Source organism: Phyllobates terribilis, unplaced genomic scaffold (genome assembly GCF_046119375.1).
Source record: "Phyllobates terribilis strain yellow unplaced genomic scaffold, ASM4611937v1 Scaffold_11__3_contigs__length_659146591, whole genome shotgun sequence".
In the NCBI taxonomy this organism is placed as follows: Eukaryota; Metazoa; Chordata; class Amphibia; order Anura; family Dendrobatidae; genus Phyllobates; species Phyllobates terribilis.
Genome location: NW_027362771.1, coordinates 583,469,523 through 583,496,608, shown reverse-complemented (window position 1 = coordinate 583,496,608; position 27,086 = coordinate 583,469,523). Strand labels below are relative to the sequence as shown.

At 41.3% G+C, this 27,086-nt stretch overlaps 1 protein-coding gene across 5 annotated transcripts in view; it reads right to left on the bottom strand.

The window, feature by feature from the left end:
• Nucleotides 1-3,426: 3,426 nt before the first annotated feature.
• The window catches only part of ELAVL3 (ELAV like RNA binding protein 3), a 73,825-nt gene continuing 50,165 nt past the window's right edge, over nucleotides 3,427-27,086 (bottom strand). For 2 of the 5 annotated variants that reach the window (XM_073654267.1, XM_073654268.1), the window contains exons 4-7: nucleotides 20,874-21,027; nucleotides 15,485-15,710; nucleotides 13,378-13,416; nucleotides 3,427-7,028 (exon numbers count right to left, since the gene is read on the bottom strand). In XM_073654267.1, the coding sequence (XP_073510368.1) occupies nucleotides 6,680-7,028; nucleotides 13,378-13,416; nucleotides 15,485-15,710; nucleotides 20,874-21,027 (768 nt within the window). In that variant the 3' untranslated portion in view covers nucleotides 3,427-6,679. The remainder of the gene's footprint in view (nucleotides 7,029-13,377; nucleotides 13,417-15,484; nucleotides 15,711-20,873; nucleotides 21,028-27,086) is intronic. The other 3 variants (XM_073654269.1, XM_073654270.1, XM_073654271.1) reach the window with 3 other exon arrangements.

The following is a 27,086-nucleotide window of genomic DNA, read 5'->3' as shown; positions in this document are numbered from 1 at the left end:
TGTGACATCCTGCATGGGGCATTATATGGTGGGGGGGATGTGACATCCTGCATGGGGCATTATATGGTGGGGGGGAGTGACATCCTGCATGGGGCATTATAAGGGAGGGGGGGAATGACATCCTGCATGGGGCATTATAAGGGAGGGGGGGAATGACATCCTGCATGGGGCATTATAAGGGAGGGGGGGAATGACATCCTGCATGGGGCATTATAAGGGAGGGGGGGAATGACATCCTGCATGGGGCATTATAAGGGAGGGGGGAATAACATCCTGCATGGGGCATTATAAGGGAGGGGGGGAGAGGTGACATCCTGCATGGGGCATTATAAGGGAGGGGGGGATGTGACATCCTGCATGGGGCATTGTATGGTGGGGGGGAGTGACATCCTGCATGGGGCATTATAAGGGAGGGGGGGATGTGACATCCTGCATGGGGCATTATATGGTGGGGGGGGAGTGACATCCTGCATGGGGCATTATAAGGCAGGTGGTAGTAGTTATATTCTTGTACATAGGGGGCAGTATTATAGTAGTTATATTCTTGTACATAGGGGGCAGTATTATAGTAGTTATATTCTAGTACATAGGGGGCAGTATTATAGTAGTTATATTCTTGTACATAGGGAGCAGTAATGTAGTAGTTATATTCTTGTACATAGGGGGCAGTATTATAGTAATTATATTCTTGTACATAGGGGGCAGTATTACATTAGTTATATTCTTGTACATAGGGGGCAGTATTACATTAGTTATATTCTTGTACATAGGGGGCAGTATTATAGTAGTCATAGTCTTGTACATGGGAGCAGTATTATAGTAGTTATATACTTGTACATAGGGGCAGTATTATAGTAGTTATATTCTTGTACATAGGAGCAGTATTATAGTAGTTATATTCTTGTACATAGGGAGCAGTATTATAGTAGTTATATTCTTGTACAGAGGGACAGTATTATAGTAGTTATATTCTTGTACATAGGGAGCAGTATTATAGTAGTTATATTCTTGTATATAGGGGGCAGTATTATAGTAGTCATAGTCTTGTACATGGGAGCAGTATTATAGTAGTTATATTCTTGTACATAGGAGCAGTATGATAGTAGTTATATTCTTGTATGTAGGGGGCAGTATTATAGTTATATTAATGGACATAGGGGGCAGTATTATAGTAGTTATATTCTTGTACATAGGGGGCAGTATTATAGTAGTTATATTCTTGTACATACGAGCAGTATTATAGTAGTTATATTCTTGTACATAGGAGCAGTATTATAGTAGTTATATTATTGTACATAGGGGGCAGTATTATAGTAGTTATATTCTTGTACATAGGGGGCAGTATTATAGTAGTTATATTCTTGTACATACGAGCAGTATTGTAGTAGTTATATTCTTGTACATAGGAGCAGTATTATAGTAGTTATATTCTTGTACATAGGGGGCAGTATTATAGCAGTTATATTCTTGTACATGGGGCAGTATTATAGCAATTATATTCTTGTACATAGGGGCAGTATTATAGTAGTTATATTCTTGTACATAGGAGCAGTATTATAGTAGTTATATTCTTATACATAGGGGCAGTATTATGCAATAAGTAAGGACATAACAGTCTGAAACACGTATGCGATTACTCTGTCTAGAGATTTTTTTGGATTTGCAATAAAGAAGAACTTTTTATGAGGACCCAGTGCTGGATGTACTTTCCTTTTCTCTTCATTGTTCCTTGCTATACTACAAGGCGTCTGTGCAGAGGAGATCCTCAGTCCATGGGTGAGCTGAATACCAGGTTACCGCAAGGTTTCCTATGACTTTCATGTGATTCAGCATTATAGTAGTTGTATTCTTGTACATAGGAGAAGTATTATAGTAGTTATATTCTTGTACATAGGGGGCAGCATTATAGTAGTTATATTCTTGTACATAGGGGCAGTATTATAGTAGTTATATTCTTGTACATAGGGAGCAGTATTATAGTAGTTATATTCTTGCACATAGGAGCAGTATTATAGTAGTTATATTCTTGTACATAGGAGCAGTATTATAGTAGTTATATTCTTGTACATAGGGGCAGTATTATAGTAGTTATATTCTTGTACATAGGAGCAGTATTATAGTAGTTATATTCTTGTACATAGGAGCAGTATTATAGTAGTTATATTCTTGTACATAGGGGGCAGTATTATAGTAGTTATATTCTTATACATAAGGACAGTATTATAGTAGTTATATTCTTGTACATAGGGGGCAGTATTATAGTAGTTATATTCTTATACATAAGGACAGTATTATAGTAGTTATATTCTTATATATCGGGGCAGTATTATAGTAGTTATATTCTTGTACATAGGGGGCAGTATTATAGTAGTTATATTCTTGTACATAGGAGCAGTATTATAGTAGTTATATTCTTGTACATAGGGGCAGTATTATAGTAGTTATATTCTTGTACATAGGGGCAGTATTATAGTAGTTATATTCTTGTACATAGGGGGCAGTATTATAGTAGTTATATTCTTGTACATAGGGGCAGTATTATAGTAGTTATATTCTTGTACATAGGAGCCAGTATTATAGTAGTTATATTCTTGTACATAGGGGGCAGTATTATAGTAGTTATATTACTGTACATAGGGGGCAGTATTATAGTAGTTATATTCTTGTACATAGGAGCAGTATTATAGTAGTTATATTCTTGTACATAGGGGGCAGTATTATAGTAGTTATATTCTTGTACATAGGGGCAGTATTATAGTAGTTATATTCTTGTACATAGGAGCCAGTATTATAGTAGTTATATTCTTGTACATAGGGGGCAGTATTATAGTAGTTATATTACTGTACATAGGGGGCAGTATTATAGTAGTTATATTCTTGTACATAGGGGCAGTATTATAGTAGTTATATTCTTGTACATAGGGGGCAGTATTATAGTAGTTATATTACTGTACATAGGGGGCAGTATTATAGTAGTTATATTATTGTACATAGGGGGCAGTATTATAGTAGTTCTATACTTGAAAATTTAAAACCAGAAAAAGACAGACCAATCAAAATCTCACTTTAGACATCAGTATCATACACAGCCTACGGACAAGGTGACACTGGATGTGTACAGATGTATTGTAGCAAATCCATGTTTTTCACCACATATCGGCTGTTATTTCTCATTAGATTCATTTTTCCTTGTGAAATTTCTCAGATTTTTCTGTGGAATTCATGTTAATGGGGTTTTGCAACGTACTCTTAAATCCCAATCACACCTCTTACTTCCACCCTTACAAAATAATCAGTACAACAATTTTTTTTTTTTTATTAATAATCTTTTTATTTCCTTTTTTATACGTTTTATTATTCAGTGCTCTCAGCTCAATGGATTTCAAACCAGCTTATAAAAAATGCAAGTTATTCTTTTTTTTCTTCTTTTTTTTTTTTATTTTATTTTTTATTTTTTTTAAACAATGTGTCAACCCCTTTTGTTCTTTAAATAAATTATTACCTTTTCTTCCAATTCCCAAATAAGCCCTATATTCTCTATGGAGACTGGGCTTTGACCGGATTTTAAAAAAAAAAAAAAAAAAAAAAGAAAAAAACTTGTTTGCTTACGCTCAACAAACATAAATATGCACATATTTTATACCCACGCAAATAAAGAATAAATACTTCCAAATAAGTTAAAAACAACATTTCAAAAGATCTCGCCAGGTTCTCAAATTTTTTTTACATTTTTCTCTGTTGTTCTTTTTTCTTCTTTACATAAATGTCTTTTTTTTTATGCTTTGTCGACTTTTCATTTAATTTTTAAATTTCAAGAGATCCTACAACATTCTACTAAACACAGTCAAAGAAACCACACAGAACCTAGAACACAAAGAACTAACTAAAATTAAGGGATCGAGCGATGTCCTCTGATCCCAACTACCTTATATATATATTTTTTTAAATATTAGAAATAAAAGCACAAAAAAATGTAATCAAATTAAATAATAAAAAAAACACATGTTAGAAAAATGTCTGGGCTGTAAACCTAAAAAAAAAAAGTAACCAAAAAAAAACAAAAACGAGTTATAGAACAGACATTAACTAATAAACAACCAAATTATCTCTACTTTTATTTTTTTTTGTTTTTAGCTACACAATTCAACGGCAAGCTAATTCAATGTATATATTATGGATATTTGCTTTTCTTAAGACTTCAGTCCCACTTTCCAATTTTTTTTTTTTTCTTTTTGAATTTTTTCAATGTTATTTCTGTTCTGATTTTCATTGAGGAAAGCCAGCTTTAGCAAATCTATTAATTTTCGCATTTGATATATACTGTCCCCTCTCTGTGAAAATAGTTAGTATGGCTTTGGTCAGACTAATATGTAAAAGAGGGGGGAAAAAGAAATGAATTATAATAAAAATAATCTCAATATTTGATTTGTAAATTTTATATATATATATATATATATATATATATATATATATATATATATATATATATATATATATATATATATATATATATATATATATATATATATATATATATATAATTTGACTTGGTTTAACATTTTTCTTTTAAATTAATTAAATTATTCTAGTAATAAAAAATATTTTTTTATTACGACTATTAAAGGGAATTTGTCAGCAGGTTTTTGCTATGTAATCTGAGAGCACCATGATGTAGGGGAAAAAAACTGATTCCAGTGTTGTGTCACTTACAGGGCTGTGTTTAACTGTTTCAATAAAATCAGTGTTTTATCAGCAGGAGATTATCACTCCTGCCTCCTGGTCCAACCACGTCCCCCCCCAGCACTGCTACACAGAAAGCAGCCAATCAGTGATGTGGGCGGCGTTATACACAACTCAACATTCTAAGCAGCAGAGAAAACTGTGATTGTATCACAACTGCTGACCCCAGTTTACTAAGTGATACATTGCTGGAATCAGGGTCTCACCTGCTAGATCATATTGCAAATACCCGGTGACAGATTGATTCCCTTTAATAAAATTTGAGAAATTTGAGTTTTATTTCATTTTTTTTTTGTTTAAAAACGTTTTAGAAGTCTATCAAATTCCAATGGTAAAGAGCAGGACTAATTCTCAATGTAAGACATATACAAATAATCATTTTCTGCTTCTGTTTCCTTGTTGGAATCGTAATATTGTTTTTTCTAATATTTTTGAATTAATGAAAATAAATTTTTCATTTTTTACTTTTTCTCTTGATAAGTGGGACTGAAGCTTAACTTTTAACCAGTCCAGACATTTTAACCCAAGCCTGGCACAATACTCAATAATAATAATAATAATAATAATAATGACAATAATAATAATTAATAAAAAATACACAATTTTTGGGATTTTCCATTATGATGATGGATGTTGCATGTTTTAATTAATAAAACAGGGGCCACTGTGTAAAATATATAAAGACAGTCTGAATGAAAAGTCTTCTAAACAAGTCCCAAAAATTGGGAATCCCGGAACATATAAATATATTGCAGTTCAAATCTAAAATGCATCACGGGTTCAGATATGTTTTTCTTTCTCTTAGGCAATAACAACTTGGGGGAATTAAAATGATATGAATTATTGCAAGTTGTATATTTTTCTGTTGTATTCCTGAAGCGAATATGACCATCCTTTTTTATGACCAATCCACAAAATACAAAATAAAAAAAAAAATAATAAAAATGATCAAAATTGTATTTTTGCACTTGCCAACATAAATGTAGATATGAAATTTCAACATTTTTTAATGACCCCCCAAGTTATTTTTGCATAATATTTTTACTTTAATTCTTCTTGGAAGCCACAAGCATGGAAAGGGGGTATTTTATCTGGTAGAAAAAAGTTTATTTTTGTGTTTTGTTTTTTTTTGCTGTTTATTTGTTCTGTTGCTTTACCCCGTAATGATTTAAAAGAGCTATTATTATGTACCTATATATTTTTCATGGACTCTTTATTTTGGGACAAGTGCGAAAGGCTTAAAATGCTCATTGAGATTTTTTTCTCCTTTTTTATAAAAATAGATATTTTTTTTTTGTTCTCTTGTTTCTGCTCTCAATTCTTTGTTTATTACTCTTAAGGAGAAGAGAGGATATCGAGTGGTGGGGATGGGATAAGGGATAGAGGCAGCGAAATGGTGCTAAGCCATACGGCAGCAGAATAGTAAACCAGTTCACGACCAAAGTGAGAGAGATTAAAAACCAAACACATGCTGTCTTACTCGAAATGTCAGCCCGTTCCCACCATGGAGGTGGGACACTTTTTTTTTACCCAAATGTTTGCTTATTTTGGATGGCGCCCAATCACATCTTGTGGTTACACCAAGTTCTGAAGGTTCTAAGATAGCTGGAGAAGTATCATGATCAGTTAATAGGCCATATGCCCAGCGGGGGTTGGCACCAGTGGCGTTCGACCCTTCATAAAACCCTAGAACAATCAGAATTGGCTCCCAAACCCTAGCTGTGGTCAACTATGAACCAGTGGATCCAAACCTGGTAGACCACAGGAAGCTTATATTTGTGCTGAGCACGGATCAGCTTCTAATTCCCTGTCTATAATTTCATGGGAGTCAGAATGTGATGTATGTCTAGACGTTGGCATACCTTACTTCTACCCTCTTGTCTTAACCACTTCTCTCTCACTCTCCTTGCCCTCTGCCCTCCACTCATTGCCCTCTCTTTCATGCTTTGTGTTGTTTACTAGTTTTGAATGAAACTTGCAGGACCCTATCCCCCAACCGGTATCCATTCAGACTGGCAATGGCCATGGCCGCCTCGTCGTAGTTTGTCATGGTGACGAATCCGAAACCTTTGCACTTGTTTGTGGTGAAGTCCCGGATAACTTTGACGTTTGTCACTGCACCGAATGGCCCGAACAGTTGCCACAGGACGCTCTCGTCAGCCTCCGGAGATAGGTTGTAGACAAAGATGCACCAGCCAGCAGAGGTAGGACCCGTCAAACTGACTCCGGCAAGATTGGTAACACTGTCGATGGTTATGGGTGAGAACCTGGGGAGGAAAGAGAGCGGACTACATTGGGTGTAAGGAATAGGTCCATGAGAGTGAAAAGTAGGAGTGAATCATTAGAAAGAAGAACACCCTAAAATATACAATATTGAGGAGCAAAAAGGCGATTGATTACTTGACCTGAAAAAGAGCCTAACATTTTGTTTTCTGCCAAGTTGATGAACAAAAGAATGACAGGTGAAGACATGGAAATGATTTAGAGCTATAAACTAACTACAAATGTGTATCAGGATGGAAGAGAACACAAGCAGATACATCAAGACTCCAAAAGGTCAAGGATGATCCTCGAAGAATCAGGAACGTATGCTCAAATAGAAGTTTTCCAGCTACATCAACATAAGGAGCACAGCGATCATCACGACATTCAGGTACTTTATTTGTGAGCTACATCTAGTCTATTATGCTGGTAACAGCCAAAGAGGAATGCAAACTTCTGCTGTTTTTATGGTAGCACTCAGCTACATAACCCAACTAGGGCAAGGTAGAACCCTATGTAGGTGTCAATATGAGGCGCTCGGTGGTTTGATGTTGAGATATGCCCAGTCTACTACTCTAGTTTCAGCGAAAACTACATTCAAACTTTTGCTGGTTTCCAGTTAGCTCTCAGGTTTGGTTCTATGGAGTTTTGGTTTTCCTTTGTACGTGGTTAGAGGTTCATTAGAAGATAGAAACTCCAAGTCTAGTTTACAGTAGGGATGGAGTAAATGTATGTGTCCACCATTTTATCCAGGGGTCCTCCAGATTTTCTTGATTTCCCCTGATGGGTTGAGTATAAATACATATAGTATTTATAGGAAATAAAGCATTTCTCACAGTACAATGAGCTGCAGATTAGTAGCCAAGCTGTTTGTATCAGCGCAGCCAGCAGAACTTTGAATACAGCTCTGTATGCTACTGGAGTTTGAGGAGACAACACTTAATAGTTGAATTTAATGTTGTCTTGTAGTGAACTTATTTTATTCCTACACTCTTTTTGTTTCAACCTATTATGTTAATATACATAGTCCTGAGCTCACATTTCATTATTAGACTTGTGCCGATGACTGCAGGACATAAATGATGTTTGTGACACCTGAACTTGTAAACTGATCGGCACATGATGCTGCCTATGCAGATATAGATTCAATATATTAGGTATGTTGCAGATATTCTGATGTAACCAGATAATAATATTAAGGAAACAGCACCTCCGTGGACTGTGCCTTTAAAAAGTATTAATACCCCTTGAACTTTTCTAAATTTTTTCACAATGCACCCACAAACTTAAATGTTTTTTTTTATTGGGATTTTATGTGATATACCAACACCAAGTAGCAAATGTTTGTGAAGTGTAAAGGAAATGATACATGGTTTTCTAAATATTTAAAAAATTATATAATTCTGAAAATTGTGATGTGCATTTGTATTCAGCCCCCTGTAGTCTGATACCCCTAAATAAAATCCTGAGTGACCAATTGCCCCCAGAAGTCACATAATTAGTAGATTGAGTCCACAGGTGTGAAATGTATTCTCAGTATAACTACAGCTGATCTGTGAAGGCCTCAGAGGTTTGTGTGAGAACATTAGGGATCAAACAGCATCATGAAAACCAAAGAAAAAAACAAACTAATCAGGAATAAAGTTGTGGAGATGAGTGAAGCAGGGTTAGGTTATAAAAAAAATAGCCCAAGCTCTTAACATCTCACGGAGCACTGTTCAATCTATCATCCAGAAATGGAAGACGTATGGCAGAACTGCAAACATACCAAGACATGGCCGTCCAACTAAACTGACATCACAAGCAAGGAGAGCACTAATTAGAGAAGCCACCAAGAGGCCCATGGTCACTATGGAGGAGCGGCAGAGATGCACAGCTTAGGTGGGGGAATCTGTCCACAGGACAACTATTAGTTATATGCTCCAGAAATCTGGTCTTTATGGAAGTGTGGCAAGAAGAAAGACATTTTTGAAAGGAAACCATAAGAAGTTCTGTTTTCAGTTTGCAAAAAGCCATTTAGGGGACACAGCGAGCATGTGGGAGAAGGTGCTCTGGTCAGATGAGACCGAAGTAGAACATTTTGGGCTAAATGTAAAATGCTATGTGTGGCAGAAAACTAACACTGCACATCACCCTGAAAACATCATCCCCACCGTCAAACATGGTGGGTAGCTTCATGCTGTGGGGAGGCTTTTCTTCAGCAGGGACAGGGAAGCTGGTCAAAGTTGATGGGAAGATGAATGGAGCTAATAACAGGGCAATCCTGGAGGAAAACCTGCTAGAGGCTGCGAAAGACTTGAGACTGGGGCGTATGTTCACCTTCCAGCAGGACAATAACCCTAAACATCCTGCCAGAGCTACAATGGAGGGTTTAGATCAAAGCATATCCCTGTGTGTGAATGGCACAGTCACAGTCCAGACCTAAATGTCAGTGAGAATCTTTGACCAGACTTGAAAATTGCTGATCACAGACGTCTCCATCCAATCTCACCGAGCGAGAGCGAGTGTGCAAAGAAGAAGAGGCAAAATGTCACCTCTAGATGTGCAAAGCTGATAGAGACAGACCCCAAAACACTGCAGCAGTAATTGCAGAGAAAGGTGGTCCTACAAAGTATTGACTAAGGGGGTTGAATACAAATGCGCGGCACAATTTTCAGATTTATATTTTTCAAATATTTAGAAAACCTTGTATCATTTCCTTTACACTTCACAAATGCTTGCCACTTTGTGATGGTGGATCATATAAAATCCCAATAAAAACATTTAAATTTGTGGGTATAATGTGAAATAATGTAGAAAAGTTCACGGGGTATGAATACTTTTCCAAGGCACTGTAGTATGGCAGAATTCATATGTAGGAGTTATGAGTCATGAGCTGAATGAATACTGAGCCTCCGAGGCTTCTTACTGTCACCAGAACTGTCCGATTGACTTTGGATGTCATCTGTGAACTTCTTGCTAAAGTTAATTATGGTGGTGGTGGAGGTAAGTGTGGCACTATATAAGCTCAGTGGTTGGCACTTTGTGGTGTAATGTGGCTGGCTGTTCTTGGAGACTTTAGCTGGCACTCTTGATAGAGGGCTTTGCTTGGCTCTGTTCTGGAGGATCTGTAGTTGGTACTGTTATTGGAACCTTGGGGTTGGCTCTCTAATGGGCATCACAGTGCTATTGTAGCATTATGGTTGCCACTGTGATTGGCCCTGTTATTGGGGTGCTATGGTTGGTCCTTTTACAAGGAAGCTGTATTTTACCCTGGTATGGTACTGTTATGGGGCAGTTGTATTTGACTGTATGACGGTACCATGGTTGGTACTGTTATGCGGAAGCTGTGTTTTAATGTATGGGGTTACCATGGTTGGTACTGTTATGAGGAAGCTGTATTTTACCCTGGTATGGTACTGTTATGGGGCAGTTGTATTTGACTGTATGATGGTACCATAGTTGGTACTGTTATGAGGAGGCGATATTTTACCCTGGTATGGTACTTTTATGGGGAAGTTGTATTTGACTGTATGTGGCTACCATGGTTGATACTGTTATGAGGAAGTTGTATTTGGCTCTGTTATGGGGCTACTATGGCTGGAACAGTTATGAGAACAGCATGGCTGGCTCAGTTCTAGGGCACCGTAGCTGATACTCTTATAAAAGCACTGTGGTTATAAGGTTACTGATCTGTCACTGCTATAGGAGCACTGTGATTGTTCCAGTCATTAGGGCACTTTGACTGTCTCTGTTTTGGGGTACTATGACTGGCACTGTTATCACGGCACTATGACTGGCACAGCTATTAGGGATCTGTGACTGTCTTTGGTGTAGTATAACTGGCACTATTATCAGGGCACTGTAGCTGGCACAGTTTTAGAGTACTGTGACTGTTCCAGTCATTAGGACACTGACTTTCCCTGTTTTGGGGTAATATAGGCTGATACTGTTATCTGGGCACTGTGACTGGCACAGTTATTAGAATACTATGATAAGCTCACTTATGGTGATGCTATGGTTGGCACTTTGATGACAGGACTGTGCTGGCTCTATGCTAGGGTACTGAAGCTGGTACTCTTGTGGAAGTTTGGAGGCTGGCACAGCTGTGAAGCAATATGGCTGGCCCAGTCATTAGGGTACTTTGATTGTCTCTGTTATTGTGGTACTATAACTGGCACAGTTATGAGAGCCCTGCGACTGGCTCTTATGGGAGCACTGTGTTTGTCTCTGCCAGTTATAGTACCACTATAACAATGTAAAGAGCAGACTATATCTGTTATTATGGCTGGCACTGTTACGAGCGGACTGTGGCTTGCTCTTATGGGCGAACTATGGCTAGCTCTGTTCTGGGGAACTGTTGCTGGTACTATTGTGGGAGGACTGTGCTTAGCTCTGTTATGGGAATAATGTTGCCCACACTGCTATAGGAGTACTATGACTGACTGGTACTGTCATGGAGAACTGTGACTGACTAGTAAGGGGCTGGCTCACTTCCTTGGCAATTCTAATTTTTGGAATAGCTCATGTACATATTTTTGACATTTTTTTATGGCCACTCTAGAATCCCCACCTCCATTGGAATTAATAGGCTGAATCTGAGCCGTCGAAAATCACAAACCCATGTCATTTTCCAAGAATTACAGAAAACTGGCTTAGGAACATGAAGAGTCTACAGCCAAAGGTTAGATACTTTCTACTGGGGAGTGTATCTAACATGTAATTAGATACCGGGCAGTACTACTACAGATATCTCTATATGCAGAACATAACAAAACGTCTGAAAGCTTAAAGAAGTCCTATCTCTTGCTCAAAAACAGCTAAGTTAAATACCTTGTAAAAATCTCTGAGCTCCCCTGATTCTGTCGCTCTTTTCTGTTTTGTGCTGCGTCGCTCCTTTCCAGAGATATTCACTTTTGTTTCTTCTGTATTCACAGTATGTGAAATCTCGACTTGTAGTGTAACTGGGTGTTTCTTCAGAGTCTTCTCTGTGGGTGTGCAATTTCACATGTTCCTCCCAGACAAAACCAATCACTGCTGAGCTGCGACTGGTAACATATGGGAGGGAGGGATGAAAGTACACACGCCCAGAAAAGACTCTGAAGAAATGCCCAGTTACACTACAACCAGAGATTTCACATATTGGGCTCCAGAAGAAATACATTTGATTATCTCCGCTTTGGAGCAACGCAGCGCGAAACGGAAGAGGGCGGCAGAATCAGGGGAGTTCAGGGATTTTAACAAGATATTTAACTCCTTTTTTTTTGAGCAAGTGGCAAGTCCTCTTTAATAACATGGTGGATATATAAGCAAAATTCTGTCCCACATAATAACCAATCAGATAAGAGTTCTGCTGAGACGGGGATCAGGTGACCTTAGCGGTAAATACTATTATTGATCGTGCCTACCTCGAAGCAATGTGTATTTGATGATATCATAGTTCCACAGAGGTTATAAGGGCTATTGGCGGAGATAAAAGCGCCCCCCAATGGCTTTCAGCTCAACTGGGCACTGTCAACCCATTGCCCCTGCTACAATGACTGTCCATTAACACTAATATCTGATTGGTTGTTATGGCTAACGGCACAATAACAGCGCTAACGCCATGTTATTATATCTGCTCTTGCTTTAGACGATACACACAACACGACACAACACAGCCAGAACAATATGGCAAAAAAAAGTCTCTAAAAATTAAAAAACAAAACAAAGAACAAACAGGTAATACCAAAACTGTAAAAAAATAAAAAATACTAAAAGAAAAATCTCAGAGCAGCCAAAAAGTAGCAAATAATTTATAGTCAGCCACGAATCTAAGTAGGGGAGAGGACGGGGAACTGCTGGTTATTGTACGGGCAAGAGATACCATCTCGTGTTAGTAAGTAGGGAATATCCATAAAAACAGAGAACTGACCGAGGGCCTTCTTCTGGTGTCATCCAGTCCTTTGTTAGTAGGAATGGCTGAATTGAGGTTTTGCCCCTTTCCTGTTTTAGATATCTATAAAGAAGGCTAGCCCTGTGCTCACAGTGGCATAGGCAAGGAGAAAAGATCTCCTCTTCCCATGTAAGGGAGAAAAAAGGCCGACTGATCTTCCACGACTATGAGGATTATTATGGGATTTAATGAAGAATTTGGGACTTTAAAAGCTCCCATCAAGGTACCTATGAGGTCCCAACTTTTTATCCTTAGAGGCCAGAGCCAAAAAATGATATTCACCCAATCGTTATGACCCTTGCTGTTACTATCGGGACCAAATACCCCTATAATCTACATCTCTGGTGAAAGTGTCGCCCTCTTCAGTAGGGTATCTCAGCCCGTTCATTAAGCCGCAGTGGATACAGACTAAGAAAAGAGCTCAAAGTAGCCAAAGGGATTGGTCTGGGTCTCTTATTTACCTCTTGACTCCATACGCCATGTTTATTAAAGAGTCCAGCCTGCGATAGAAGGGACAGGAGAGGGAGTGGTACATTAGTCATCGCGCAAGGAATAGAGGGATGGGGTCCACAATGCCGCCCCAGAGAGAACAAAAAAAAAGAAAAGAAAAAAGTAGTGGAAAAAAAAAGGAAACAAACAAAAAAAAAGAAAGAGCCGGGAGGTGACCACAACTCTATTCCATACATCAATACACGTATTCTTACATATCATCACATACATGACACTGGCCTAGTTCTTTCATACATATGACCACAAAGTCTTTTCTACGGAAGTATAGTCATGAAAGATTGGAGCTATACAACGTCACCCAATAGTGGGCAGCATCCATAGCCATGCAATGCCTCACAACCATAATCCACAGTAGAGATTTCTATTTTTTGTGCCACCAGGGCACTTCTATCCAGTGACTTCCAGTTGGGTAACCATAACCCAACAGACATTGCCCAGGTCTAAATAATTATTCTCAAGATCCATACAACCAGCATTCGATCATGACAAGACAATGTTGACAGACTTCTTGTGCATTGATCAATTGGCCTTGTGTTTGACAACTTTCGTTAATGTGCATGATGATAGTCTTTCCGAAAACACAACGTCCGAATCCCACCTGAAAGAGCTAAACTCCAAAGCTTGGTCATCAAGCAAAAGATTGTAAATGTGTAAAGAGTAGAGGGAATCTTGGAGAAGTGAATTGTCCCCGTCTCGGACAATGGTTCATAAACTTTTTGATATCCAGAAAAGGTTTTTTTTTTATACTCTTGTATGTCTTAGAAGATGGGAAATGTGATTAAAAAGTAGAATTAACTGATTAGAGAGGATTGGATGAGTGTGTGGGGGGGTAAGAGTGGAGACTTGTTATGGAATGAGCAATTGGTGAGAAGACCTAGGAAGCCTTAACCTTTTATGTGATGGAGAAATCAAGACACCATGGTGACATTAGGCTCGGGGTCCGCTTATATAAGCCGTCGTGGCTGGTAGTAAATGCTACTAGACTGGGTATGTTTCCTCCATGGAAATTACAAGAATTCGAGAATATAAATATGTTCAATATATAGATGGCACCTGATCAAAGGCTCGTCAACTAACATTATATTAGCTACTGAAGAGTCAGGGAGCACTAAGGGAGTCCATACACATTAGATTAAAGTTGAACAAAATGGTCAATCATGACCATAATGAACGATCGTTTGCTTCAACTGACAATGAGCACCCATAATCATCCAAAACACTGGTCGGGCATGTTGGATCAACACTAGGTGCATCATCAGATAAAAAAATACATTAGCTGATGTAATCTGTGATATATTTTGGGTCATCGACTTTTGTTCAACCAATGAACATTAGCCCATTTTTATCTATTGTATGTGAGGGCGGTAATGTCAACTGGCGGTACACCTAAATCAATGCTTACTGTAGACATGCATAGAAGGTGTTTTTGGATGGAGAGCGATGTTGAAACCACTTGGAAAGAAAGACTTGTGGACATTTCAAATAATCTGGGATTAAGATGTCTCATATTTCATTGTACTAGGTTTCGAAACAGCTAATTGTATCATGGGACATGTTGAAGACCACACTGGTGCTCGTTTGGATATCATATAACCAAGACATGGAGATCTTAGACGGTGGTGACAAATACAGTAATATAGACGGATGGCAAAAGTTGGAAAGAAATCGAGGAAATGTTGAGAAAAAGGTAGGTGGTGGACAGATAATAATGGGTGTTGGCAGATTGTATGGCGGCAAGAAAAAAACTCAAAAAGAGAGGACCACCACTTCTTTCTATTCTATAGTTTATGCAGGTGTATGGCACCTATACATCAACAAAACATCTGCAAAGGGTTTGAGCAATGTATAGACATCAGTTGTAGATGGTACATAAGAATGCCATAGAATTGACGATGAGTTGGCATTGAGAGTCAGAAGGATTAATTACGAGGACACTGTTAGCAACAGATGTATGGTATGAGTGACGGGACTGTTACACGAAGTGGGGAAAGTTCAAGAAGGAAGATGAAAGGTTTGATAATTTGTGAAGAACTGGATTTCGGGTGGTGGGTCTCTCACCTGAATCTCTGTGTCTGGTGGTGAAGAGGTCCTGTGTACCTCCGGGCTGTGGTCTGATAAAGGTGGGTAAGCAGAGCTTGGCCTGTTTTCTGACTAGGGTTGTTGGCAAATTTCACGGTGATTGGTTCGCTGGCACCAAGAGGTTTTTGCCCGTTCAACCCTTTGATAGCCTCCTCAGCCTCTATCCTCTTATCGAATCGGATGAAGCCTACTCCCCTAGAGACCCCTGTAAGGAGAGAAATGCAAAATTATATGTAAGGAAACATCCACTTACAGGGTGTAACTAACTACTTCTATTTTGTGAACAGTTTGGAAAACAATCTTGGGGCAAGTGATCCAGCTGTAAGTTCTATGTGAATTTATCTTGGATTTCCTGGGTTCCTCTCTATAGGTGACCAATATTTACATTCCTGGTTCTAAATATGCTAAATTGGTCACGGCAAATTCAATTTGTTGTACAATACACTATCTTTCTAGGTGACACAGACTTGTTTTAAGTCCCTCCCTGTGATACAATGACAAGTATAATAAAGTCACATACATTATGGTGCAAAAGTTTTTAACAAGTGTGGGAAAAAATGCTGGAAAGTAAGAATGCTTTCAAAATAGAAGTATTAATAGTTTATTTTTATAAAATAACAAAATGCAAAGTAAACGAAAAAAGAGAAACCTAAATAACCTCAATATTTGGTGTGACCGTGTTTCACCCAGGGGGAATATATGGGGGGTAGACTCGGTACCCGGGCCTTTACCTTCTTGGGATGTTCCGCAGTCGGCTCCCGGGCCCGTACCCTGGGGTCACTCTTTAAAAGGGGGGTTTTAGTGTTTTTAGTTTGTTTCGTGACGCCACCTGTGGTTTCCGGTAATAGTTACCGGCACTGCTGCAGACCTCCGGGGGTGATGGAATGGCAGCTGGGATGTTTCTGCTCCCCACAGGTGGAGCGGGCCCCCGGGGCAGTGTAGTGTGAAGGGATGCAGGAGAGAGGGGACCCAGCCGGGTCAGAGGAAGAACAGACACACACACCGGGGCTTGTTTCAGTACCTTTACTGCAGATGGTAGGCAGGTATGATCCGGGGTACTTGTAGGTGGTGTGCACTTCTGGACTTGCTCCCCAGTGAGCGGGTGTAAGTCTGTATCTTCCTGTCTCTCTCCCTGGAGCTTCTGACCTGCCTGGAACAGGGTCTAGCTTCCTTGATGTTTCTCTCACCCGTATGCTTTGCGGCGAGGGCTTTCACCTGGTTACCACTCTCCCTGGATGCTGGGGCCTTCATGGTACCTAGTCCTCTGAATGTGCGGTATTCACGGGTGGACCGAGGGATGTGAAATCCTCCTCAGTATGCCGGATTCCCTACTGGGCATGGAGGTCCCAATAGGCTCGGGCCCGGTGCCCAGCTTGCATCAGGGGACGAACCCTCTGTGGTTCCTCTGTCCCTCATGGCTCTTCTCTTCTCCTTGCCTTCTAGCCCACTCTACGCTCTCCACTAGACAGACTAGCCCGCAGCTTGGGCCTAGCCTGGCTTTCAGCCACACAGACTTCAGCTTGTCTGGTGCTGTTGCATCGTGTCACACTCACTGCTTCCCACTGACTGACTTCCTGAACTCCACCCCCCAGTATATATATACCTGACAGGGCTCCATCTAGTGGACTTGGGTGGAGGTGTCTGCATGTATTGAGGCCACTGGGGAGAATCCGTCTGTGCAACACCCAGAAGTTCTGTGACAGCCTGCAGCCGCAGGGCGTCACAACCGCCATTTGCCTTCATAACAGCATCAATTGTATCTGTCCTTGCACACAGTTTTGGATGGCGCTTGGTAGGAGGTTGTTCCAAACATCTTGGAGAACTAACCACAGATCTTCTGTGGATGAGGTTTGTGCAGATCCTTCTGTCTCTTCATATAATCCCAGACAGACAGGATGATGTGAGATCAGGGCTCTGTGGGGTCAAATCATCACTTCCAGGACTCCTTGTTCTTCTTTACACTGAAGAAGTCCTTATTGACATTGGCTGGATGTTTGGAGCTATTGTCCTGCTGCAGAATAAATTTGGAGCCAATCAGACAACTCCCTGATGTATTGAATGATGGATAAGTAGCTGCCTGTATTTCTAAACATTGAGGACACCATTAAACCTGACCTAATCCACAACTCCATTTGCTGATTGCAGTTGCAAACTTGCATGGAGCCTCTAACAAGTTTCACGTTCCTGCAGACACTCATTATTGTGCATCTCTACAGCCCTTCGGGCATAAACTGTATTCTATTACAATCAGATATTTCAAATTTTGATCAGTCCACAGCACCACTTTTTTGTACCCCAGTTCCTATGTTTTCATGTATAGATGAGTCACTTGGCCTTGTTACTAAGTGGAAGGTAGGATTTTTGGGGGCAATTCTTCAATGAAGACCACTTCTGGTCAGACTTCTCCGAACAGTAGACGGGTGCAGCTGGGTCCCACTTGTTGATGACAGTTCTGAGCTGATGCCACTGCTGGACATCTTCTGATTTCAAAGAAAAGTAAACATGATGTGTCTTTTATCTGCTGCACAAGTTTCCTGGACCGACCATTGTGTCTACGATCCTCAACGTTGCCCATTTTTTGGCGTATCTTCTAAAGATCCCCATTCTGCTTTGAAATCTTTACCTGGAAGAGACCTGGCTGATGTAGTATAAAACTAGGTCAAGAAATATTTGGACAGTGACCGAATCTTCGTGATTTCAGCTCTGCAGGCCACTATTTTGTATATAATGAAATAAAACATCTGAGATGCAATTGAAGTGAAGACTTTCAGGTTTAATAAAGTTGTTGAACAAAAATATCCTGTGAAACTTTTAGGAATTGCACCCATATTTCTACAAAGTATCTTCATTTCCGAGGCTCAAAAGTAATTGGACAAATTAAACTTTACCGTAAATAAAATGTTCATTTTTAATACTTTGTAAAGAATCCTTTGCAGGTGATGACTGACGGAAGTCTAGAAGCCACGGAGGTCACCAGATGCTGGATTTCCTCCTTTTTGAGGCTTTGCTGGTCTTTACTTACAACAATTTCAGTTGTTGCTTGTTTCGGAGTCTTTCTGCCTTAAAGGGAATCTGTCACCAGGTTTTTGCTACCTCATCTGAGAGCAGCATAATGTAGGAAAAGAGACCCTGATTCCAGCGATGTGTCACTTAGTTTACTGGATGCAGCTGTTGTGACACAATCAGAGTTTTTAGATGTAGCGTGCAGGAGAGCTCGTAAAGCGCCCCCCCTCGCCACCATCAGGCTCTTTGTATACATAGTCTATGGACAGTGAGCTGCTTATCAGAGGAGGTGATGGGGTTGGACTAGTGCTCACGTTTACTGTGGTCAGGGCAATGATAATCTCCTAGTGATAAAACCTTAATTGTAAGTAAACAGTACATAGCCTAATACAGGTGCATCTCACTAAATTAGAATATCATCAAAAAGTTAATTTATTTCAGTTCTTCAATACAAAAAGTGAAACTCATATCAACATTAACAGAAATAAACACTTGAAATAGATCACTCTGTAATGACTCTATATAATATATGAGTTTCACTTTTTATATTAAAGAACTGAAATAAATTAACTTTTTGATGATATTCTAATTTAGTGAGATGCACCTGTAAATGAAACATCACTGAATTCAGTGTCTCAGCTCCCAATACATGCTGTCCTCAGATTACATAGCAAAAAGCTGCTGACAAATTCCCTTTAAGTTGTGTCTTAAGCACGTGGAATGCTGCTCGATGGGGTTGACATCTAGTGATTGACTCGGCCATTGCAGAATAATCCACTTCTTTGCTTTCGCAGGATGTTTTGGGTCATTTATCCATCTGTACTGTGAAGCTCCATCCAATCAACCTTGCTGCATTTGGTTGACTCTGAGCAGAAAGTATCGTCCTGTACACACAGAATCCATCCGGCTGCTTCTGTCTTCAGTCACAGCATCAATAAACACTAGTGACCCGGTGCCATTGGAAGCCATGCCTGCCCGCGCCATCACACTGCCTCCACCATGTGTTACAGAGGGTGTGCTGTGCTGTGCTTTGGATCATGAGCCGGTCCAATCTTCTCCGTACTTTCTTCTTCCCATCATTATGGTACAGGTTTATCTTAGTTTTGCTTTTCCAGAACTGGGTGGCTTCTTTAGATATTTTTTGGCAAAGTCCAATCTGTCCTTTCTATTTTTAAGGTTGATTAATGGTTTGCACCTTGTGGTGAACCCTCTGTAATTGCTCTCATGAAGTCTTCTCTTTATGGTAGACTTAGAAACTGAAACACCTACTTCTTGGAGAGTGTTCTTCACTTGGGTGGATGTTGTGAAAGGGTTTTTCTTCACCATGGAAAGAATTCTGCCATCATTCACCACTGTTGTCTTCAGTGGACAACAGGCCTTTTTGAGTTCCCAAGCTCACGACTGTGCTTTTTTTGCAGAATTGTACCAAACTGTTGATTTGGCCACTCCTAACATTTCTACTATCTTTCTGATAGATTTTTTTTTTCAGCCTAATGATGGTCTGTTTCTTTTCCATTGAGAGTCCCATTTGACCGCATGTTGTAGGTTCACAGCAACAGCTTCCGAATGCAAATGCCACACCTGGAATATGCTCCAAACCTTTTACATGCTTAATTTATGTTGGATTAACGAGGGAAACACCCATGCAGCCCTGCGTTAAAAAGACTCAGCTCCATATTAAACAACTGTAATTCCTAAACCCTTACTCCAAATAGGATGTGAATACCATCAAATTAAAGCTGAGAGTCTGCACTGTAAGCCCAATTTGATTATATAACTCTATCTTGAGTATGCTTTGGTAAACAGCTAAAATGCCAAAACTTCTCACTCACTGTCCAAGTATTTATGGACCTGGCTAACTATCTTGTGTCTTCTTGCTGTGCTTGTGTATGACTTGTGACCTGAAACTGTCTTCCACAACCTCACCTTTGTAGCAGAGTTTGTCTGTTCCTCAACCAGTGTTAAACATCCTACACAGCTGTTTCTGTTTTAGTTCATGACTTTTAACCCTTATCTCAAAATGATGATCAAAATCCCAGACTTTGTGGAAGTGTACTGAGAAGAACTGATGTTGTTTTGAAGGCAAAGGGAGGTCATACCGAATATTAATTTGATTTAGATTTCTTCTTTGATCATTCACTTTACATTTTGTTAATTGATAAAAATAAACTATTAACACTCCTATTTTTGTACGCATTCTTACTTTGTGATATTTTTTCCACACCTGCCTAAAACTTTTGCATACTACTGTATATAGACAGGCTGTGATAGCAGCCAGCATGAGGTAGGAGACCTGCGCCAAATGCTTGCTCCGACTTTATTAATGGCTCCGCAGACATCCATGCCCCAGTGTGATAATTTATACCTGTGACCTGGTCGACCAGGATGCGCGAAGTGATAATTCTGCCGTACTGGGAGAAGAGCTGTTCCATTTCTTTCTGATTCATGGTTTTCGGGAGACTGCTCACGTACAGGTTGGCATCGCGTATGGAGGCTGAGCTCGGGCGGGCGTAGGATACCTGGGAAAGATAGAGAATAACAAAACATCATACCAAAGGTAACCTTATATAGATGTATATGCCATGCGTGAACGGGGAATGGAGAGCATGGGTTTGGGCTCGGTATAGAGTCATCAGGTATGTGCCCCATAGGTTGTACACTCTCCTACATAATGGCGGTGCTTGCAGCAGTGAAGAGGTTAATTGTCTGATCTCCCCTGAGAGGTTTGACTGTTTGCTGCGCCCATAGACACTGTTACCACAGAAATGCTGGGACGCTCTAGGGAGCCTACCCTGAGCCTGCGTCACTGTCACACAGTGATCTGATGCAACTGTGTCCATCCACGGCCGTACACCTCATAGAGGAATCACTGGGATGTGGCGGGAAATCAAATAATGTAATGTATGTGCACAGCAAACCCACCAGCAGAACAGTGAGTGCAGCTCTGGAGTATAATACAGGATGGAACTCGGGATCAGTAATGTATGTACACAGTGACTGCACCAGCAGAATAGTGAGTGCAGCTCTGGAGTATAATACAGGATGTAACTCAGGATCAGTAATGTAATGTATGTACACAGTGACTCCACCAGCAGAATAGTGAGTGCAGCTCTGGAGTATAATACAGGATGTAACTCAGGATCAGTACAGGATCAGTAATGTAATGTATGTACACAGTGACTGCAGCAGCAGAATAGTGAGTGCAGCTCTGGAGTATAATACAGGATGTAACTCATGATCAGTAATGTAATGTATGTACACAGTGACTCCACCAGCAGAATAGTGAGTGCAGCTCTGGAGTATAATACAGGATGTAACTCAGGATCAGTACAGGATCAGTAATGTAATGTATGTACACAGTGACTGCACCAGCAGAATAGTGAGTGCAGCTCTGGAGTATAATACTGGATGTAACTCAGGATCAGTACAGGATCAGTAATGTAATGTATGTACAGAGTGACCCCATCAGCAGAATAGTGAGTGCAGCTCTGGAGTATAATACAGGATGTAACTCAGGATCAGTAATGTAATGTATGTACAGAGTGACCCCATCAGCAGAATAGTGAGTGCAGCTCTGGATGCAACTTATTGTCAGTCAGGGCTGGACTGACAGATGCCAGATGGACTGGTTTAGCAGTGGGCTACTTGGGTCCGCATTACTTATAACAGTTTTCACATTTACTGTAGCAAAGGAGATGGTTGTGAGCTCCCTTCTTCACCAGCCACTCAGACAGGCCGCAGACTGCTCCAGGCAGGCGACCTTCCAGAGGTCGAGGTCATGCAGGGAATGTCAAATGGCTCCATGACATTATTAATTCATTGCACTGTCTGTGCCGGACTGCAGAGGAAAAGGAAGAGGACAGCACCGTCGTGGGAATGGGATGTGGTTTGTTTCAGTGTATTTTCATTTTTTTTATTTGCAGGGCACTGACAGATTTAAAAGGAATCTGTCAGTAGGATCAGCCCTAAGCCATCTATATGGGCACGCTGGTCATAGGAAGTTGAATAAAATGACACCTTACATATCTGCAATCCAATGTTTTATTCCAGAGAAATCCACGTTTTTCTGATTATGTAAATGAGCTGTTAAGATCTCTGGGCCGGACACAGATCTCCTGGGAATCTGCCTCCAGAGATTATTATAAATAAAAGGGGACATTACCAGTGTGAGACATGTAATGACTGACAGTTTGCTCTCCTGATCTACTTGACTCACACTGGTAGTGTCCTCTTTTATTTATAATAATCTCTGGAGGCAGATTCTCAGGAGATCAGTGTCCGGCCCATAGATCTTAACAGCTCATTTACATATTAAGAAAAAAAGTGGATTTCTCTGGAATAATAAAGCAGATAGCGGATATCAAGGTATCATTTTATTCCATTTTCTATGACCTTCATGCTCAAATAGACGGCTTAGGAGGGTTGATTATAATGATAGATTCTCTTTAGGAAGGGAGCACTATTACTATATGGAGGCACAGGGAGGGGCACTATTACTATATGGAGGCACAGGGAGGGGCACTATTACTATATGGGGGCACAGAGGGGGCACTATTACTATATGGAGGCACAGAGGGGGCACTATTACTATATGGAGGCACAGAGAGGGGGTACTATTAGTATATGGAGGCACAGAGGGGGCACTATTACTATATGGAGGCACAGAGCGGGCACTATTACTATATGGAGGCACAGAGGGGGCACTATTACTATATGGAGGCACAGAGGGGGCACTATTACTATATGGAGGCACAGAGAGGGGCACTATTACTATATGGAGGCACAGAGAGGGCACTATTACTATATGGAGGCACGGAGAGGGGCACTATTACTATATGCAGGCACAGAGGAGGCACTATTGCTATATGGAGGCACGGAGAGGGGCACTATTGCTATATGGAGGCACGGAGAGGGGCACTATTGCTATATGGAGGCACAGAGAGGGGCACTATTACTATATGCAGGCACAGAGGAGGCACTATTGCTATATGGAGGCACAGAGAGGGGCACTATTACTATATGGAGGCACGGAGAGGGGCGCTATTACTATATGGAGGCACTGAGAGGGGAGCACTATTACTATATGGAGGCACGGAGAGGGGCGCTATTACTATATGGAGGCACAGAGAGGGGCACTATTACTATATGGAGGAACAGAGAGGGGCACTATTACTATATGGAGGCATAGAGAGGGGCACTATTGCTATATGGAGGCACAGAGAGGGGCACTATTGCTATATGGAGGCACAGAGAGGGGCACTATTACTATATGCAGGCACAGAGGAGGCACTATTGCTATATGGAGGCACAGAGAGGGGCACTATTACTATATGGAGGCACAGAGAGGGGCACTATTACTATATGGAGGCACAGAGAGGGGCACTATTACTATATGGAGGCACTGAGGGGGGCGCTATTACTATATGGAGGCACGGAGAGGGGCGCTTTTACTATATGGAGGCACGGAGAGGGGCGCTATTACTATATGGAGGCACAGAGAGGGGCACTATTACTATATGCAGGCACAGAGGAGGCACTATTGCTATATGGAGGCACAGAGAGGGGCACTATTACTATATGGAGGCACAGAGAGGGGCGCTATTACTATATGGAGGCACGGAGAGGGGAGCACTATTACTATATGGAGGCACGGAGAGGGGCGCTATTACTATATGGAGGCACAGAGAGGGGCGCTATTACTATATGGAGGCACAGAGAGGGGCACTATTACTATATGGAGGCACAGAGAGGGGCACTATTACTATATGGAGGCACAGAGAGGGGCGCTATTACTATATGGAGGCATGGAGAGGGGCGCTATTACTATATGGAGGCATGGAGAGGAGCACTATTACTATATGGAGGCACAGAGAGGGGCACTATTACTATATGGAGGCACAGAGAGGGGCACTATTACTATATGGAGGCACAGAGAGGGGCACTATTACTATATGGAGGCACAGAGAGGGGCGCTATTACTATATGGAGGCATGGAGAGGGGCACTATTACTATATGCAGGCACAGAGGAGGCACTATTGCTATATGGAGGCACAGAGAGGGGCACTATTACTATATGGAGGCACAGAGAGGGGCACTATTACTATATGGAGGCACGGAGAGGGGCGCTATTACTATATGGAGGCACGGAGAGGGGAGCACTATTACTATATGGAGGCACGGAGAGGGGCGCTATTACTATATGGAGGCACAGAGAGGGGCACTATTACTATATGGAGGCACAGAGAGGGGCACTATTACTATATGGAGGCACAGAGAGGGGCGCTATTACTATATGGAGGCATGGAGAAGGGCGCTATTACTATATGGAGGCATGGAGAGGAGCACTATTACTATATGGAGGCACAGAGAGGGGCACTATTACTATATGGAGGCACAGAGAGGGGCGCTATTACTATATGGAGGCATGGAGAGGGGCGCTATTACTATATGGAGGCACGGAGAGGGGAGCACTATTACTATATGGAGGCACGGAGAGGGGCGCTATTACTATATGGAGGCACAGAGAGGGGCACGATTACTATATGGAGGCACAGAGAGGGGCACTATTACTATATGGAGGCACAGAGAGGGGCGCTATTACTATATGGAGGCATGGAGAGGGGCGCTATTACTATATGGAGGCACGGAGAGGAGCACTATTACTATATGGAGGCACAGAGAGGGGCACTATTACTATATGGAGGCACAGAGAGGGGCACTATTACTATATGGAGGCACGGAGAGGGGCGCTATTACTATATGGAGGCATGGAGAGGGGCGCTATTACTATATGGAGGCATGGAGAGGAGCGCTATTACTATATTGAGGCACAGAGAGGGGCACTATTACTATATGCAGGCACAGAGGAGGCACTATTGCTATATGGAGGCACAGAGAGGGGCACTATTACTATATGGAGGCACAGAGAGGGGCACTATTACTATATGCAGGCACAGAGGAGGCACTATTGCTATATGGAGGCACAGAGGGGAGCACTGTTATATTGAAGTGGGCATTATTACTGTCTATGGCAGTATGGAGTTGGTGTAGAGGTAGGGGAAAAGTAGACGGGTTGCTAAAAAGCTAAAGATGCCTGTGTGTTACATTCTGCAGAGATGAGTCATGGATGGAAGAAGTTGTCATTGCGGTCTGGGCCAAATAGAGAAGCAAATATAAAGTGAGCACCTGCACTGACAGTGAACGTCCCCTACAATTTACTGTATCATCTGTATACTCGTATACAGTTTACAGAGCAGTACTGCAGTAGCAGATAAGCAGCGTATGTTTAATTCTTCTGTAGCGCCACCACAGGACAAATTAAGTATGTCATGGTTCTCACTGAAATGAATCGTCTATTTATGGATGTGCCGGGTCGTCCAGGGTGAGAGAAGCTCATTGTCGCCACACTTTGCTGAATATGGAGGGGGGGAGTGTAATCCCCTCTATTAAATATCTCTTAATTCATAGTGAAGTTATGTTCCACTGATCTGCTGGGAGTTGTAGTCTTGTTGCTGGGCTCATTTCCATTGATGTTAGATGTAGAGGCCGCGCATTGTCTGCTCACACCCCGGCACGGAGGCCGCGTGCTCCATGTCACTGTCATTAGGTCGGAGTGGAGATGACAGCCATTAAACGCGGCGCTGTGTTTGGTCACGGAGCCGCCGCTGAGCGCCTGACCTCGCCATTATTAGCCTTGATTAAGTCACTTTTCGGCTACACAGGACTTATCCTTTAAGTTTTCCTGCGAGGAGCTGATTTGGGTTTTAATCACAGCAGCTGGCTTCCTGTGCCAATCTCCGCTGCCCCCCATCACTTAATCTCCAGGGGAAATACCCCATAATTAGCCGGAGAGGGGACAGATGGCGAAGGGCCTTTGTCTGGCCTCCTCCCCCTCGCCCCACTATTCACAGCACCGCTCTCCCCCGGGGCCCCAGATTTCAATGACAAAGGGAAGACAAAAGACTTCTCCGGTCCTCCCTGACCTGCTGCCTCCACCATAAGACGTGACCTTCAGGGAGAAGATGGAGAGATAGGGGGCATCTGTCACGGGTGGGGGGGCACATCTGACTCTTTGTGGTAGGGTGGGACACACTCATTATTCCCCTTCTCTGTATGTGCACAGCCCTCACGTCACATGTAGGAAAATATGGATGGCAATGACGCGGCGTATCTAAGCTACGTGCGGTACTATGCACCTGAGCAGGTGTATCTCAGCGCATCATGGGGGATACGCTACAGCAAAAAGCAAATAAATCGCACGTTTACAGCAAATTCTGTGGTGAATGTTTTTTTGTGTATGGTGTATCTAATCCTGTCATGTGATACTGTCGGCTGTATCTAAGCTCATAATGTGCAATACTGTTTGCTGAACTGATTTATCTAAGTCTATTGTGTGATACTGTCTGCTTATACACTGTATCTATAAGCCTGTGTGTGATACTGTCTGCTTATATACTGTATCTAAGCCTGTGTGTGATACTGTCTGCTGATACATTGTATCTAAATCTGTGTGCGATACTGTCTGCCGATACACTGTATCTAAGCCTGTGTGTGATACTGTCTGCTTATACACTGTAT